Source organism: Cyphellophora europaea (genome assembly GCF_000365145.1).
Source record: "Cyphellophora europaea CBS 101466 unplaced genomic scaffold supercont1.7, whole genome shotgun sequence".
NCBI classification, from domain to species: Eukaryota; Fungi; Ascomycota; class Eurotiomycetes; order Chaetothyriales; family Cyphellophoraceae; genus Cyphellophora; species Cyphellophora europaea.
The window spans coordinates 138,593-157,041 of NW_008481813.1; the positions used below are offsets into that span (position 1 = coordinate 138,593).

Sequence of the window (18,449 nt, forward strand, 5' to 3'; positions counted from 1 at the left end):
TGTGGAGTTTATCGAATGGTTTGCAAGAGGAGTAGCCAATTGAGCTCGTGCGAACGGTGGACGGTAGTCCATTAGTAAAGACTACCCCGGTCTTGTGTGCGGGGGTGGGGTCGAAAGCGCCCTCAGCAACGCCGGTGAATGGCCTTGGAGGCGAGGCACCGAACAGTTCCCGCTCTCCAGAAGCCTGCTCGTTGCCTGCCGGATACAGTATTTCCTAACCAGCAATGGCTTCCTGTTGAACTGCGGTTCAACGATCTGCCGAAGAGCAGTGGCAGGGTGAACGAATAAGCTGTGGCTTTTCCGACCGCCATCGAATTTGCAATCGACATCGGCGTGCTGCTGACCGTCGACATGACTTGTTCGTGCATCGGCTAATTCTTTACCGCTTCCGACATTGTCTTGAATGTCGATATCTTATCTCTGGTGAACATATATCGACCGCCGTCTTGCTTCCTCTCTATTACATTCGACACACGGGCGAAGCTTTCGTGTTTTTACGCACGCTCCGGTGTGCAAATGATGTCGATAGCAGGTGCCACTGACTGAGTGAATCTGTCGAAAATGCTCATGAAAACTGGACAATATCCACTGACTTGCATGAGAGAGCCGTGTCGGAGGTTGACCTGAACCTAGTAAGCAGGGTCTGGGCTACAGCGTTGGCGAAGGTGAGATCTGAGCTTGCATGCGAACCGAGATGCATGCTCGTATCATTGTTCTGCGTATGACCATTGGGCAATGAGGGGTACTGGGCCTGTTTGAGCAATTGTCGCTGCACGCTTGGACCGTCGCAATCGGGAGCTGAGTTCTGGTCGAATAAGGTGGCGAACAAGACGGGGTACGGGATGCAATGCAACAAGGGCTTTTGCGCCCTAGTGGAGGGGCACCACATGACTGAGTGAGTGGCTGTAACGGAGTATAGAGCCTCGCGCTGGATAGATAGCAGTGTTGTGTGCTCGAAAAGGTTCTTCCGTCTCTGCGGCAAGGACATATCTCGTACTCCTGGGGCACCTGTCTCGGGCGTTCAAGGTTGGCTCCGGCGTAGGAGGTGCTTGTAGAAGGACTGACATTGTGCTTGTGGGCCTAACAAACTCCTGCCAATGCCAATCAAGGACATTGTGGCCATTCTTCCCCCACACACGTACTGCAGCTCTAGCGGATGTGGTCTGAGACTGACGCCCAGACGTTGCGCGCCGGCTCAGTCCCTGGCGTGGGTACTCGCAGTGCATGGACAGATGATTCGGTTGATAGTTTCTGCTTGCACGATGAGCCACAATCATTTGGCATTGATAGGCAAGGCCGAAGATTTCAGGGGTTCCGCGAAATCCTCCTTGTAACCAGCTAAGCTCTACTCAAGCACTGTTCATCTGCTTGTACTTCACTGTTTCCTTGATTAGACCGTAACAAGGCCAGACAACATGCTTACCATCACATTTCTCCCGGTTATTCTGTGTTTTGTTGCTCTCCACATCATTCTCATCAACCGAAACCATTGAGCAAGTCGAGGACGTTGGCCAAGAATACCAGACCAAAAATCGGCGACCGCTCTTCAAGTGACAGGGACGGCAACGAATTACCAGCGACGGGACCTCGGAGTCGTTTCCGCTGGAACATGACTGCCTGCGTCCCGACTACCCAGCATGGCCAAAATTGAGCAAATACCTAGTCAGTGACTGTCGGCAGCTGAATAAGTGTCTTCGATCGTAAATGGTCTGGGACTTCCATCACTCCACTCAAGAGCAAACAGCCGTGGACTTGAGAGTGAACAACAGTAGCCAGGCAAGTCCCTGCAGAGGTTGCCTTCCATCGACTTGTCAAACATCCAGATGAGGTCCGGCTACAGCTTGGACGGCGCTGGGGCAGCGCTGAAGTAGGTCCAGACACCCTGGTCCACCCATGAAGGTGTTCAGCACATAATATTGTTGAGTTGCTCAATGGCTGCGTCACAAGCATCACAGTCATTTCCACGGATCGGAGAATATCAACAAGTCAATCCTTTTCGAAACAGTGTTTCGTACGGTGCAGCCCGCGAATCATTTTGCATCTGAGGCGATGCAGTCTCGAGATTCAAGGACGGTTGCGATGTTCCCGGAAGACTTCTCACAATTCGTCCTCACCTCTTGAGAAGGCGTGGGCCATCTAAGAAGGTCTCGGTATCAACGAGCTTCTCGGCGGCGGCCCCCTGGGCAGCAGGGCCGGAATCCGCAGTCAATGAGCTCATTGCTGCCACTCGGCGCTGGAACGGAACACCCCGGATGGCACAGATGTGCGAGATCCGAGATGATGTGACTGCTGCAGGGAGAAGAAGATGCATCAACAACATTGTGATGGAAAGGGCCGCCGAACGCGACTTACCGTCCGAAAGACACACGCCACTGCCAAGAACAGGCATGGTGCTCAGCCGGTCACAGAGGACTGCATCTCGATCACGATGACGGGGACAATGACAAGCCAAAGCCGGGCGCGAAGAAACTTCTTTGAAGTAGAAGAAGTAGAACATATCGTTTCTCACTATCAAAACACATCTAACATGTCATATATAACAGGCAGTGCAGTCCACAGCTTTCAGGAAATAGCCGCCAAATATTCATGCAATACGCTGTTGGTCGTGAGCTCATTCAACACCCCTTCTCATCCCACATCTGCTCGCATGATGCCCCTCTCTTACCCAGCCTCTCGATGAGAACCCTTTTATCTATACACTGGCGCCTGACTTGGCTGATACGTCTGCAGCGGAATGGGCATATGTCCCGGCGGAGGCGATCCATACGCTGGCGGCGCAGCACCACCTCCGTAGCCGCCCTCCCTGAAGTTCATAGCCGCAGGCGTGTTCATGGCCTGCTTGCGCATCGCGCGCCTGCGCTTCAAGAGAATCAAAGCCGTGATGCCAGTGAAGATGAGAATGGTGAGGATGACGAAGCCGATAATGGGGCGGTAGTGGCCGGCGAAGCGGAAACCTACTACGGCGTTGACAAGGCCAAGGCCCACACTGAAGGGGCCGAGGATGCGGTGCACGATCATGAATTTGGCGGGTGCGCCAGTCTTGCGGTAGATGGCGTGGCCGGCGGCGCCGACGACGAGAGCGGCCACGACAAGGATTAGGGCGATGAGGCCCATGATCTGATGAGGAGCATTGATGTTGGGGGACTGGGGAATAATAAGAATCCCGGAAGGGAGGTCAGAATTGGGAAGAAAAACTCACGATTTGCTGCTGCTTGCTCGCTGCGATGCCCAATGAAGTCGCAATAATGACCACCAGAGCGGCCAGCGTCTGCACGCCCGCGTGAATAAGCACCTTGTCCAACAGCCTAAGCACCGCATATCCAGCCGGGAAGAGAATCAAGAACGCTCCAATCATCAGCACGGCATGCGCAATGATCATGGCACTTTTGTCGAAGAAGCGCGGACGTCCACTGTCCCCGACCGGCGGTCCATCATTGCTTGTGCGCGTATCCTCGAGCTGAAATTGCGGCACACCGGGCTCGCCCTCGGCACTGCGCATATCGATCGAGAAGCGACCCTTGGCTTGATGCAGTGCAATCGTGGCGTCCAAGTCATCGCTGCGCAGACTTCCCGCGCGTCCACTGCCCCAGATCATAGGCTGTGCGCTGGCGCTGGTATCGATGTTTCCGCCGCTCCAACGCCTGCAGTTCTCGCACATGCCCCTAACGATAAAGCTATCGTTTGCGATCTGGCTGCCCATGTCGGTGAATGTAACATCGGTCGTATGCTCCGGCATGACGTGTCCGGTGCCGAGACGTGGGGAGACGGTGATGCCATTGCCGGCTTCATTCTGGTAGGCGACGAATATCAGCGCGCCTGACATGCCATCGCCGAAGCCGAAAGCGCCCCATGACACGCTGCGGGCGGGCAGGCGGAAGTTGAGGAACAGGGCATCGGAGGAGTTGGAGGGTACGTTGACAGCAAAGGCGAGGCCGCCGCCGATGCTCTGGCTTGCGGAGGCAGGTTCGGCACTCGTGAATGAGAGGAGTGTAGTCAATAGGAGAACGAGGCGCGTGAAGAGAGGCGGTAAATGCCCCATCGTAATGTATGTAGTGATAATATTGCGCGCAAGGATCGTATAAGCACTGGTCAACAGCGCGCAGGGTGTTCAACACCGAATTTGAGGTATATCTTCGAACGGCTGTAAAACAAGTCGGGGTCCAAGGCAGCCTGATGGCTCTGCTTTTATGAGAAGGTCGAGGCAGACACCAGAGATTGTGGAGGCAGCTGTGCACGATATCAAGAGCGACGATATATCTCAACACAACCCGCGAGCGAACGCAAGACGCATGCGAGCGACGAAGCGAGGGGCCGTTGTTGCAGTTTGTGTCTCAGTAACACGGGTTTGGCAGGCGGAGGAGTGGTTTTTGACGCCCGCTGGTGGCCCTGGGAATCCTTTTCAGTGGCTCAACGGCGGCGGCTGGGATCGCGGCGCGTCGATTCATCTTGCTCCCAATTCAACAACAAGCCTCTTAGCGGTCAGGGGCTGATAAACCGAACCAGCTGCGGCACGATTTGGCTTTGCTTGGGCGTTGGGGATTTAGGCTCCGGGAATCACAGACGCAGAGTTTTGCTGTTCCTGAATCTGACCTGGGCAGCCAGACGATTGGATGGCCAGCAGTGACAGTCCTGAAGGAGGACTAGCGTCGTCCGCATCCGAACGACTGTCAGGGGTGCGGCGTCTCCAAGGCTCAAAAATAGGGCCGGGGAGGGTCTGACAGGACTGCCGGGCCAATCGTGCAGGGCCTAAATGCTGACTTTGACTGGTGGTTGTGGCCCTGCAGGAGGGGTGTTTGGAAATTGTTTTAGAAATTGCATTGGCCCAGATCTCAGTGGCCTGGCGGCGGCCAGTCGGTCGATGGCGACATTTGCTTGTCTCTATGCTGACCCGCAAGCTTCAATCGGAGGTTGTGTACGGGGTATGGGAACACTTCCAAAATGGAGGTTGATGAGTTGGCAATGCGTGAAAGCCTGTAGCACCGGGCTGGACTTGTAGCCTCAGTTCCAGCTGAACTTCAGCCTTGTCGTTGAGGCGGGCCGTTTCGTGTTGGCGCCCGAGGGCTTTGCTTTTCGCCGGCGCAGAAGGGTCTAGACTGATCTTTAGCCAGGCTCGAATGTCTGCCGACCAATGATCCGATGTTGGGGTAATGGAGGACGACGAGGACGACCTTGCAATCTTTGACGCACTGATCGACCCTAGAGTCTGCTAGTAGTGTTCTGCAGAGAATGCATCGCGCAGCTCCGTGCGTGACCGTGAGCGATGGTAATTCATATTTGGTCGATGAAAGCATACTTTGGCTGACCACAGAGCTAGCCCATTTTCGACCTTCGTCGCCTGCCATGCCTGGGAAAGCAAGGGTGTCTTGTGAGCATCAGACGGATGACGAGGAGATATCAAGTCAAAATCTGAATGATTGTTTGTGTTCGCAAAATCACCCAGTAGAGCCTTCCAGCAGTCATCTGAGCCGCTGCCTTCCGCCAAGCGTTGGTTAGAACTTCTTGCAGGTTTATCGTGACTCCTCCTTTGCTATGCTCCTCTTTTGCTCATCCACCAATACTGTCATGAAGCGCAGAGATCTCAACTGTGCGTATCGTAGATTCGGCGGCCTGTGCTGGATCTTCGTGTTCTGCACTGCTCAGGGTAGTCCCTCTGTTGACCGGTCTGCAGGGTGTCATGAAGGACAAGCCCAGGATTGGCTCCGACGCACAGGCATTCGACACGTGACTATGCATACCAGGGTACTTCGCCGTGACCGCTACTTGACAATACGGGACAGGCTTCGGGAGAGTGATTGCTCACCTACAAATTCTTCGGGCTCGAGCTACTGAGCTTTCCGATTGGACGTAATGAAGCATACGTGGAGAGAATCTGCCTTACCTGTGCACATGAAGACGAGTCCAGTGGAAATGATAGGTCCCGAGGCCCAAAGACTAGCTTCCAACTGGATCAAAATACGGACGAGCTGAACTCCCGAATGATCAAGGCCACCATCTGGCCTTGCGATGACGACGCACAGAACCGGTCAACGACTATACCTGCAGCCTACCCGTAACATTGTCGACTATTGATTGAGTCAACAAAACGCATACTGCTCGATCACGAGCTCCAGGTGCATCCAGACCTGGGGCAATACGGATGGTGGTACAGGGCTGAATCCTCGCCGCCGAATTGGGATCTCGACGATGGTAATCGCTGGGGGCGGGAACGAGTATAAATTGCAACCTCTTGTGTTCATCAGACTCTGACAGCTCTCACTAAGCATTCATCATGTCCAAGACTGAGAGTGTTCTTCAGAACGGTCAAGAGGCTGGCGGCTCCATGACTGCAACTGTGCGTGCCTTCGCCTGCCATGGCACGCCACTGCGAGGTCTCATGTCGACGGCCAACTCCCTCACCTTCGAGGGGCGTTTCGGTCGTATGTTCCCCAGCAGTGTCATTGCCGCAAACTATGGCACTACTGAGCAGCAGAGTCGAGACGCCTTGAAGAAATTGGGCTCGGCAATGACTTCCACGTTCGACAAGCCGAAGGACGGATTCGATGATGAGGAAAGTGGAATACCGGCCCTCTATACGTACTTTGGTCAATTCATCGATCACGACCTCACTTTCGATCCGGTAACCACCCTAACCCAACGTTTCGACCCAAACGGCCTCACGGACTTCCGGACCCCAGCACTCGACCTTGACAACGTCTATGGGCGTGGTCCTGACGATCAGCCCTACATGTACGACGGAAACAGGTTCATCCTTGGTGCAAAGCTCGCTAACGGCGCCCCTGATCTCCAGCGGAACAGTGCTACTCCCGCCCGTGCAATCATCGGGGACCCACGCAACGACGAGAATAGCATCGTTTCACAGTTTCAGGCACTGATGCTACGATTCCACAACCGCGTTGTGGATGAAAACCCAGGAATCGACTTTCCGTCGCTTCAGAACATCGTTCGCTGGCACTATCAGTGGGTAATCATCAATGACTTCCTCCCACGAATCATCTCTTCAAGTGTGCTCGACAAACTCAGAACCAATGGTCAGTACGACCGCACGAAGGTCAAGTTCTTCCAATGGAAGGAAAAGCCATTCATGCCTGTCGAGTTCTCAGCTGCTGCTTACCGGCTCGGTCACTCAATGATTCGCCCGGGCTATCGCCTAAATGATCACAAATTGTTGGCAATTTTCCCTGTGCCAGTCACTGTTGACGGTGCATCAGATGGCGAATTCTCGAAAGAAGGTCTGACCGGTTTCACGGCGATGGACAAGGACCGCTATATTGACTGGGGCAGGTTCGTTGATGTTGGGCCCCTCCGGGCTCGCGGTAAAGAGCCAGAAGACAAGAAGCCTGCAGACGATGAGATGAAGAAACGGTTGCAATTCGCCTACCGGCTCGATGCATCCATCGTCGAGCCATTGGCCGATCTGCCCAAGTCTGTCGCTGCTGACGATCCGCCATCACTGGCTCAGCGCAATCTCCTTCGTGGGTTTGAGCTTGGTCTGCCATCCGGACAGTCCGTGGCCCAGGCAATGGGCATCACACCCCTTTCCGATGATCAGATCTTCATCACCAAAGCGACGGATGACCCTCGCAAACACGAGGACTCCATTGCCGGCAATCCAGCCTACGCGATTTTCCGGGGGAATTGCCCGCTGTGGACTTATATTCTCGCCGAAGCTGCAGCTACCGCCACTGAGACGGACAAAAAGATCCCAATACCTGTTCTGCCAGACTCGGATGGCAAACCAATCACGGTCACAACGCCACAGCTTGGTGAAGTTGGCGGCCGCATTGTGGCCGAAGTGTTCCTGGGCCTTCTCTTCGGCGACAAGAGCTCCTTCCTCTCCGCTTGTCCCGGCTGGACTCCATCTATCGGCGGCGTAGGGAGTGGATTCGCCCTTCGCGATATTGTGGCTTATGCTCTTGGTGACAAGGCCCATGCAGTCTGATTTAGCTAGGCGAGAATACCTTCGTTGTCTGCTGGTGGCGCTCTAGGCCGACTCAGCGAACTCGAAGTACTTTCTTCATGGTAATTTGCCCCGTGTATCTGAAAAGCGCTATAAGTTGCAGGGCCTGAAATCAAAATTGAAAGCACTCCTTATGCATTGTTAGTATGGTGATTAGCCAATAAACAACGGCCATGATAAGCGGCTCGAATTGCGAACCTCTCGCCATGTACCAAGCTATGCCCGGCATGCACCCTTATCGTGACTTCACTTGAATGTTCCCTCTCTCACATCTGACGGCACCGGAACTCGGTCTTCGGTATCGTGCAGAAGCCACAATTCAACAGACAATTCGCGGTAGATAGTACTCCCGACGATGGCGGAAGACATCAGCCTTCCGGTTCTTTGTGACACATAGCTCAAGATGAATTTGTCGTATCAGGCCCAGGCTGACGAACACCCCTCACAGACTTTTTCAAGACAGATCGGCAAGGGGAAGCGCTCTACCTGCCACAGACAGCGAACCTGTGTGCCCACAAAGTAGGCAGTCCTGGTGGGCCGGCCTTCTTGGCGGACGAGGCAATTAGGCGTAAGGCAATTGTGCCACGAACCGTATCACGTCCCTCATCAGTCGCCACAGCGGGACCTACACATACGTGATTGCGTACGACGCCACCTGGGCGTCGAGAAACTCCATAGAGCTCTAGACCTCTGACGGTACGTGTACGTGTACGGACAACGAATGTTCGAGCCACGAGGAATATGAATGCACTTTCTCCTTATCATCTACGGGGCGGGCGCGGGCAGCAACAAACGGAATACTTCACGGCAACACCATTGTAATACCCGAAGGACTTGACCGAGACCCTCTAGCGAGAGTAGATTATGATTTTCATTCCTCAATTCTGACACTCAAGCGCTATTCTGTAATTACAACTATAACGCAGCAAAATCCCAACCCGCTTTCTCTACTTTAAGACGTGAACCTACGTCTGTGAATCCCAACCCACATTCCAGCCCTAGTCTGTGCCTTGTAAACTTGCCCACGATATAATCCTATGCCAGAACGAACTCCATCTTCCAAACACCAACAAGACCAGTGAGTGCATGAAACATAACTTCGTAAATCTCCTTTCTCCCCCACTCCCCCACTCCCCCCTCTTCTCCGCGACCGCTCCCCCTAATTCCTTCACCTTCTCCACCACCTCCACCACCACCTCCCTAAAACCACTCCTGCTGCATATCCATCAACCCGCGGATAGCGGCATCATCGCCCAAATTCGTCATCCCATTCGGTCCCACCAGCCCGACCGAAAAATCCCCCACGCCGGGGTTCCAACCGCCCCAATCCAGGAAATCCTGGCTGAGCTCCATCTGCCCTCCTCCTCCTCCAAGTCCGCCATTGTCCACTCCATTGTTGCTACTGTTATTATTCGCCATGCCGCCAAACGACGACATGTCGATATCCAAGTTCGGACTATCCTGCTTCAGCGCGCCGCCACTCACATGCGCGTTCGGCACACCTCTCATCGCAGTCGTCGCGGCACCAAAACCCGACATGGGCGCGCTAGTCGGCGTGGCCATTGTTCCTCCGCCGCCGCTCGCCCCACCAGCACTAGCACCAGCAGAAGGCTGCGCCGTCTGGCCGCGACTCCTCGCGCCGGAACTCTGGCTGTGGCTACCGGGCGTCATGACGTCCCGGAGATCCAATCCCAACGCCTGCGCGTTCGCGCCCATGATGTTGTCCGCCGACATGATCCAGCCGGCCGTCCAGGGATCGGGGTCCGCTTGGCCGTTCCAGTCGGTGCCTATCGGCGGCTGCGACGGCTGCGGCTGCGGGCCTTCACTTCCACTGGCGTTGCTGGGCGACGACAGATCCCAGCGACCGGACGTCATGTCGCCCTGCACAGCGCCCGCTTGGCCGATACTCTGCACGCCTGTGGTGGCGGCGGGATTGCCGCCCTGCGATAGGATGTAGCGCTGGCGCACGGCCTGGGCGCGCCGCCACAGGTGGCGCATGGGTTTCCACAGCATGCCCTTGTGGTTGACGCCTTGTTGGATGAAGCGCACGTTGTAGACGGACTCGACGGCGCGCCAGCCGCGCTCGACCTCGGGGCCCCACGGGCGAGCGCAGATTTCCGAGAGCACAAAGGCCACGCTCTGCCACTGCATGTAGGTGCGGAAGAGCCAGCCCCACTTGGCGGTATTTTCGTTGCGCTCGAGCAGGTACGAGAACTCGATGACCTCGATGGAAGTGATGAAGAGGCGATCTTTGACTTCGGGCGGGGGTGCGTCGCCGTCGTTGAAGTAGGAGCGCGGGTGGTGCACCATGAGCCACATCTTTGCGAGGATCAGGCGCGCGACTGTGGCCGAGACCCAGAGGATGGGCAGACCCATGTCGCAGTGTCGAAGGTATTTCTCCTCGATGCGTCGGTGACAGCGGTCGATCATGTCTTCTTTCTCTTGCAGCGTCTGGTCGCGCAGACTACATGCCTCCATGCCGGGGCGTTGACGCAGGTCCCCGACGCCTGGCGACGTCACGTTCAGGCGACGATTGAAGACACTGAGCTCGAAGCGAATCAGGCAGAAGGTCATTTCGGTGGCTCCCTGGCGCTCTGTGGGCGGCTCCACCATGCCGGGCCAGATATCTTCATCGTTGACGTTGAGCGGTAGTTTGGTGTCGTAGAACTGCTCGGTGAAGGTCGGGTCGGTGCCGTGATCTTCGCTGCTGCGGTTGTCGAGAATGGAAATGTGCCACCAGAGACGGCGGCGCATCTCGGTATCAAACGGGGGAAGTCCGAAATGGGTCCCGTCGCGGTGGATGCCGAGAGCTTGGGAGATGTGGATGGCGAGCCCACCGAGTGCCCAAACGAGGCGGGAGTCGTCCATGTTGCGGACGAAGACGAGATAGCCCACAAATGCTTGTAGACACATCAGTGAGCTACTGTTGAGGAAGTCGGCACGTGCCAGGGCCTGCTCGGTGGCGAAGCGGTACTTTTTGAGGAGGTCAACGCGGTCTTCATCGAGGAGCTTCCGACACTGCTCTTGCGTGAGGGATGTGACGGCGCCGTAGTAAATGCTGAAGAGGAGTGCTTCAGCGGGACGTGTGATCTTGTCGGTGCTGCTGGCAGCATTGAGGAGAATGTTACGGGCTGTTGGGCGATGAATGAGCTTGACTATGGGATCAACATTCTCTTTGTAGACTTCCCACAAGATGAAGATCTGAGAAGGTGACGGATGTAGCGATTTCAGGTCGACTTTCAGCGAGGAGAAACCAAAGATGAAGCCCTGGTGGGAAGCATAGCGATCGGTCGAGGGGGAGCTCTGGTCATCATAGACCTCGCTATCGTCTGCGGAGGATGGGGCGTCGAGTAGATCCCTCATTTCTGCAATCTCGTCACCCATACTGGCCCAGAATTGATTCGAGACATAGCGACTCCGGTCGTCACTGATGACCAAGCGGCCGAGATGCTTGTCGATGCTGTGTCTCTTTTCTTGCTCCAACCGTCTCTCCAGTTGCTCGGGATCTTGTTTGCCATTCTGCTCTGCGTTGTCTGTCGTTGGCTTGTCACGGATCAAACCGTCGCCGCCCACTTCGACACCCAAACTTGTGACGACACCCTCGAGACGCTTTAACCGCGCGAGGAGTTCGGCATCTGGCGGCTTTCTCGACTTGCGGGGTGCGCGCCCCGGCCCAGGAAACACACATTCTATTCCTGCGCGCACGCAGTTGGCGCACGGGTTCTCTTTATTGCATCGTACTTTTCTTCGCCGGCAAGTCACACATGAGCGCGGGTTTAGACCGGTCGCGGACGAGGTCGAAGCGGAGCGAGCGGGGTTCGAGGATGAGGTATTTTGGATGGAATTGGACCGCTGCGGAGAGTCGGCGAGGAGGGCGCGGTAGTCGTTGAGAGGTTTGCTGTCGCTAGCCGTGGATTGTTCAACCTCGGTGGGGGATGCGGCGGTAGGCTCGCCGGTTATAGTGGGCTCCATGACAGTGTTGGGGAGGAGTGCAAGGTTCGGGCGGGTGTTCACTTCATGTCATGCATATGACTCAAGCGGGCCGCGCCCTGTGATACGAGTTATCCGTGGAGTATCCGGCCTCTCACGCTTCATAGACAGACAGATGCCGTGGGAGATGTCAAAGAAAGGTCTCTGCCCGTCGCGGTCCTCAACAAAGGGTCGCCGGTGTGGGTTGATCGACGTCAGCGGGCCATCGGCCGGGAGGATTTCTCTACCAGGTCCAGTGCCACAACACGATGGTTTGCGTCAATTTCTAACCCCACCAATCGCCACGACTACCCTACTATGGGTTGGAAAGGACAGCCAGGGCGTGGAATCCTCCATGGCGATGGTCGATGGCTGATGGCTGTACAGATCTAGTTTAGGTCTGCTTACCTGATGTACGATGAAGGGTCTAGCGGATTGCCAATCAGCTTTCCTCGCGAAGTCTCCGGGTACGGCCCCGAGGGCAAGAAAGGTCCGACTGCGCCGTCACGAGGTCGAGGAGTAAAGTGCCATGCAGAGTAGGATCATAGTAATAGTAATATTCACTAAGGTGCTTGTAGAAGGCAGATAGCTGGTACTGGAAGTAGTAGCACACGTGCAAAAGTCCTTCGAAACCCATGCAAGCCTCAAGTCGCTCTTGGCTGCCTCTTCCATGCCAGGCCGTGAATAATATCCAGTGACGGCGCCATCAATATCAAAATATGTTGAGCCCCAGATAACGCCGTGCCGCTGGAACCCCCAAGATCAATTCATCAAGTGACCGAATTCATCATGCTATCGCTAGCTGCTGTGAGAACGCAGCAAGACCTGGCTTTCCATCAGTACGAGAGGTTTCGATTGTAATATGTCCTCACATTATTGACCGCGCTCGACATTGGGTCTGGCTGGCCGTCCGTGTTGACCGATGGACTTTCTAGCCCATGCACCGGACCCGTTGTCGTTACCGATCTCTCCGAGTAGTTCGGTCTTGTTGGTGACATCGGAGGAGGCGGTGCAGGCAGCTCGAGCATTCGCGCACTTTGCAACGCTTCCTGTTCTTTGGCTGCATTGGCCGTGTTGACCCCTGTCGAATTCGATTTGGTGCGGGCATGCTTGTTAAACATGGCCGTCACTCCATCGGATGCCACGCGGAGTATTGTCTGCATCAGCAGATTCTGTTTCAGTGGCTTGGATAGGTATTCGTCCATCTGAGCCTGGATGCATTTCTCTCGGTCGCCCAACATGGCGTGCGCGGTCAACGCAATGATCGGCGTTCGGGGTAAGCTGTTGTCCTTTTCATACTGTCGGATCTCGCGCGTGGCCTCGAAGCCGCCCATGACCGGCATTTGCACATCCATCAACACCACATCGAATCGTTGCGTTTTGATGGCGTTGAATGCGTCTAACCCATTGCCCACCACAGTCACAACATGGTTGTATTTCTCCAAAATCTTGATGGCTACTCTCTGATTGACCTCGTTGTCTTCAGCCAGTAGCACGTTGAATGATTTCTTGTAGTCTTTGATCAGCGGTGTACTGCGTCCCTCGAGAGCTGGAATCATGCAATTGCCGAGATCGATGAGCTGGCAAGGCGTTGTCATATACGAAGCAATACCCATATCCAGCACAGTCTTGAGGCTGATGGCCACGGACGCGCTGAGCAGTACAAATGGAATGTATTTGAACTTTTCCTGTGCCCGGAGTGTTCTCGCCGTTTCGAGATTGTCGATGATGATAACGTCGTAGCCAATCTCGGTAGTTTTGCCGCGCTTAACAGGCTCCGGCTCTGGGGCATCGGCCGCGTCGTTCACTACCAGCAGTTGCAGACCAAGCTCGGCAATCATGCCGGGGATCTGTTCCGAGAATGCCGTCTCGCCATTATCCACGAACAGTACTCGATGTTTGCGGAACGGCCACAGCTGCGAGCTGATGACGCTGATATCCTCGGCCGCATGTTTGACGATGCAAGAGAAGTGGAACTCGCTTCCTTGACCAAAATCCGATGTCACCCATACATTGCCACCCATGAGGTTCACAAGGCGTTTGGAAATGGAGAGACCCAAGCCGGTGCCGCCAAACTTCCTAGTCGTTGATCCATCCGCCTGTTGGAAGGTGTCAAAGATCAGATCAAGTTTATCCGACTGGATGCCTATGCCAGTATCCGACACGATGAACTCGAACGGAAATTCGTCAGGCCCACAATTACCCAGGAGCTCGTTGGACTTCCGGATGGTGACTTTGACCTCACCTTGATCGGTGAATTTGATGGCATTGCCCACCAAGTTGAGGATGATCTGCCGTAGTCTGAATGGGTCGCCGACGACATAATCCGGCACCGAATTATCCACATCAAATGCCAGAATTAACGACTTCTCGTGTGCTTTGACAGCCAGAGATTTTAATGCGTTGAAGACGGTACCCCTCACAGTGTAAGGGATCGCCTCAATGGCCATACGATTGGCTTCAATCTTCGAAATATCCAGAATGTCATCGATGATGGTCAGCAGGCTGTTAGCCAGATTATGCACAGTATTGAGCATTTCTCGTGGATGAGGTTTGAGGTCGTCGGAATCGAGCGTTAGCTGTGTCATGCCGATGATGCCGTTCATCGGCGTTCTGATTTCGTGACTCATGTTGGCAAGGAACTCAGACTTGGTCCTATTCGCCAATTCAGCTGCTTCTCTTGCAGCTGTGTTTCTCTGGATGCTGTCGCGAAGGTTGGAAATCATCTGGTTGATTTTCCGCTTCAGGTCATCCATCTCACCAGACGCATTGACGCTGATGAGTTTGGAGAAGTCGCCCTCGGTGGCCGCATCAGTGATCTCACCAAAAGCCCTGACCTGAGCTGTTAAATTCTCGGCCATGGTGTTGACGTCCTCCGTGATCTCTCGCCAACGACCGGATACATCTTGGACATCGGCTTGACCACCCATTTTGCCATTCACACCCACGTCTCGAGCGACTCTCCGTAGTTCGTACGCAAATTGTGCCAAGCGTGAGACCATGTTGTTGATCGTCTCCTTCAATAACAGGATCTCGCCTTGCGCTTCAACTTCGATCTTCTTGGACAAATCACCAGCAGCGATAGCCTGGGTAACGTACGAAATGCTCCGCACTTGATTGGTGAGGTTCAAAGCCATAATGTTGACGTTGTCAGTCAGATCGCGCCATTTGCCCTGGACGTTATGGACTGTAGCTTGGCCACCCAAGGTTCCGTCTGTGCCGACCTCCCGGGCGACTTTGCTGACCTCAAAAGCAAAGGTATTGAGTCTGTCCACCATTGAGTTGATGGTCATCTTCAGGTCCAGGATCTCTCCTTGGACATCGGCCTGTACCTTCTTTGAGAGATCGCCATTTGCAACGGCAGTGGTGACGGCGGCAATTTCTCGCACTTGAGTTGTTAGATTCATGGCCATGCCATTGACGTTCTCGGTTAGATGTCTCCATGTTCCCTCGACGTCGTGGACAGTCGCCTGGCCCCCGAGGACACCGTCTGTGCCGACTTCTTTAGCAATCTTGGTGACTTCCTGGGCAAATTGCTGCAACTGATCCACCATGTTGTTGATGGTGACCTTGAGTTCCAGAATTTCACCGCGGCATTTGGCTGTAACTTTTCGAGTCAGGTCTCCTTTGGCAACAGCCGTCGTGACCATGGCAATGTCTCGCACTTGCGACGTCAAATTATCAGCCATGGCATTCACACTGTTGGTCAATTCATTCCAGGTTCCTTGCACACCCGGTATGTCGGCTTGTCCGCCAAGGACGCCTTCAGTACCGACGTCTCGGGCGACACGAGTGACCTCGGTCGCAAACATGCGCAGCTGATCCACCATGGTATTGATGGTCTGTTGAAGATCAAAGATTTCGCCTTGTGCTCGATTGTGAACCTTTTGACTCAGATCGCCCTGGGCAACGGCTTTTGTGACCGTGGCGATTTCTCGTACCTGCGCTGTCAGGTTGGCGGCCATGACATTGACTGCGAAACGTCAGTATAGCTCTGGATGCGATGTATGTATACGTACCATTGTCTGTCAGCTCTTTCCAGATACCTTGAACTTCTCTGACTTGAGCCTGACCACCCAATATGCCTTCAGTTCCGACTTCTCTTGCCATTCGAGAGACTTCACTGCCAAACATCTCGAGTTGATCCATCATGGTGTTTATGGTCTTTTTGAACGTCGCAATTTCGTCATCCATTTCTGTTGCTTGGATTTGTACACGGTTCGACAAGTTGCCTCTTGCGACCTGCGTGACGATGCCACCAATTTCGCGGAGGGCTTTCTGGAAAGCCTCGTTGGCTTGTTGGTGTTTGCGTAATTCTCTCTCAAGCATGCCAACATCCTCATTCTCGACTCGCTGAAAGGCCTGCTTGGCTTGCTCTTCTGAATTTCGAAGACCCTGACTAATCTCAGCAATGGTCTCGCGCTGACTCTTGATCTGATCCGCCTGCTTCTCGACATGGTCGCGAAGAACGCTGATGTCTTCCTCGCTCACAGTTCGATCGGCATCGAGGTTCCGGGCGGCAAGCAGATTGTTGACACGTCTCGAGCGGTTCGTTATTGATGGATGTCGCTCTGAGCGCATGGGATGTACTTCGGAGCCATTCTCGATTGGCTTGGACAAGGGTGAGGCGGGACTTTGAAATTCGCCAGGCGTGTCAGGAAGTGATTTGCCAACAAGCTCAGCCCGAGACTCAAGATAATGGATCCGTTGGGCCAAAGCAGTCAACTCGGCTTCAAATATCTCTTTTTCGGCTGTATCAGGCCCCGGCAGATTGTACGGAGGGAGGTTCAGGCCATTGAACGAGGCTTTGTCGGTACTCGCGGGCGATGGACCAGCACCCCTAGCCAGGCCCCTCAGGATATCTGAGGCGGCGACCAGTGTCTCGTCGGAGCGAGACATGGCAGGGACGAAGTCGTCTATCGAAAGGCGGCGGCTGTCATGAGTGAATTCGGGACAATCGCAAGGCTGACTCTGCAAGGTCGGGAGGGGTGGCCGCGTCCAGCAGAGAAGACAAAATGGACGCAGAGCCACTTTGTTCGAAACAAAGAAGGGCGACAGGAGGATGTGTATTGAGGCCGTGGATGGATGGGGCACAAAGAGCGTCACAGCGATAGCATCTAAGGGTTACAACAGCAGAACTGCCCGAATTCGAGGGAGGGTGGAGAGCAGATGAGAGGCAAAAAGGCTTGGGACGCGATTCCACAATGGACAATCTCGGCTCCGGAACGGGTGATTGGTTGCACGCACCCTAGGAGCGGTGACAGCTGGAGCCCGTGTGACGGTATAGGATAGGGTAAGGATAATTGAGGGATCGAAAAAAAACGAGGGCGGCGGAGAGGATAGACCGGGATGTTGTCACTGTCATGTGTCTGTCCCCTGAAGTTCTCTCTTTGCGCTTGCCTAATCAATGGATAGGTGCCGTTAGGGTGCAGATGGGTTTGGGTGGGCAGGTGCCAGGTGAGATTCGTGGGAGGCAGCAGTCATTCGCAGTGTGTCCGGGGGGCGGGGCCCTGCGAATATTGGCCAGGCGAACCCATCCTACGCAATACAAGGTCGGCACTCATAACCGGCGTCACCTGCGCCACTCTTCACACTGTATACAATTAGCTGCATTGGCCTGCATTGGCCTGCAGTATTGTTGCCCCGTGCGCTGGCCCGCTGGGCCCCCATTCTTTCCAGCATCCGGAGCCGTACATCTGCTGGCTGTGTATGTACCTCACCGTCGACTCCAGCTCGTCTAACAAGTCATCAAAGCAGCTGTGCGGTCTGTCCTGAAACGATCCGAATCAACGAGTCGCCCAACAGCAGTTCACGTCGCCTGCATCTAGTCCGAAACGCGACCCTCAATCTCACCTCTGCTCGTGTGGACACGAAGAATGTTTTCCACCGATGTCATACTTGCCCGGGCCTATCCACCCACCCCCCCATCGCCGCCCTCGGAGGACCCCCAAAGCTCTTAGTAGGCGAGACTGCCAGCCAATTCAAGAACACCTCCTGAGTCCGAGAAGCAGCCCAGCAAAGAAGCACGGAAGTTCAACCCTATCACAGGGCACGTGTCGGCCTCGCTTGCAGCACTTGCATGGGCAAGAGGCGCATCTTACTCGGCATATTCCCGCCTATCTGTCGTTCGGACAACATCAGCCAAACTTGTTCACGCGGTGGCCCTATCATCCGGGACCTTTGTCGTTGGCCTGCCTGAGTACTTGTACATGTACAACTGTCTTCCACTTTAGCCTTTCACCGCCACATACTCCCTACCGCGTTATAGCTTTTCCAAGAGCCAGCAGGCCCCATTTCGGCAATCCCAAGGGTCTCTGACTTTAGCCCCCTGGCCACATTGCTGCGGCTCCCATTAATGCTAGTTCTCCATATGCAAACCTTGCTGGATTTCCCAGTCGCAAGTCGCTGCTGCCCCTTTTTCTCAAAAAAGGCACCGGCTTCAGTGGCCAGTGACACAGCGTTCATACCCCCTCGACCTCAGGATCAGCATTCCTTTGAAACGTGCTCCTCGGGCTGTGAAACT

At 54.8% G+C, this 18,449-nt stretch overlaps 4 protein-coding genes across 4 annotated transcripts; 1 reads left to right on the top strand and 3 right to left on the bottom strand.

Moving 5' to 3' along the window:
- Positions 1-2,688: 2,688 nt before the first annotated feature.
- On the bottom strand, positions 2,689-4,039 carry HMPREF1541_07142 (uncharacterized protein; the record flags this gene model as incomplete). The annotated part of the gene is made up of 2 exons (XM_008721467.1): positions 2,689-3,144; positions 3,200-4,039. The coding sequence occupies 2 exons, from the start codon at positions 4,037-4,039 to the stop codon at positions 2,689-2,691; spliced, it is 1,296 nt and encodes a 431-aa protein (XP_008719689.1).
- Positions 4,040-6,268: 2,229 nt separating this feature from the next.
- HMPREF1541_07143 (uncharacterized protein) lies at positions 6,269-7,939 on the top strand (the record flags this gene model as incomplete). Its single annotated transcript, XM_008721468.1, has 1 exon — positions 6,269-7,939. The coding sequence occupies one exon, from the start codon at positions 6,269-6,271 to the stop codon at positions 7,937-7,939; it is 1,671 nt and encodes a 556-aa protein (XP_008719690.1).
- Positions 7,940-9,157: 1,218 nt separating this feature from the next.
- Positions 9,158-11,929, bottom strand: HMPREF1541_07144 (uncharacterized protein; the record flags this gene model as incomplete). Its single annotated transcript, XM_008721469.1, has 1 exon — positions 9,158-11,929. The coding sequence occupies one exon, from the start codon at positions 11,927-11,929 to the stop codon at positions 9,158-9,160; it is 2,772 nt and encodes a 923-aa protein (XP_008719691.1).
- Positions 11,930-12,762: 833 nt separating this feature from the next.
- HMPREF1541_07145 (uncharacterized protein) lies at positions 12,763-16,825 on the bottom strand (the record flags this gene model as incomplete). The annotated part of the gene is made up of 2 exons (XM_008721470.1): positions 12,763-15,899; positions 15,946-16,825. 2 exons carry the CDS (start codon positions 16,823-16,825, stop codon positions 12,763-12,765), a joined length of 4,017 nt encoding a protein of 1,338 aa, XP_008719692.1.
- Positions 16,826-18,449: the final 1,624 nt, after the last annotated feature.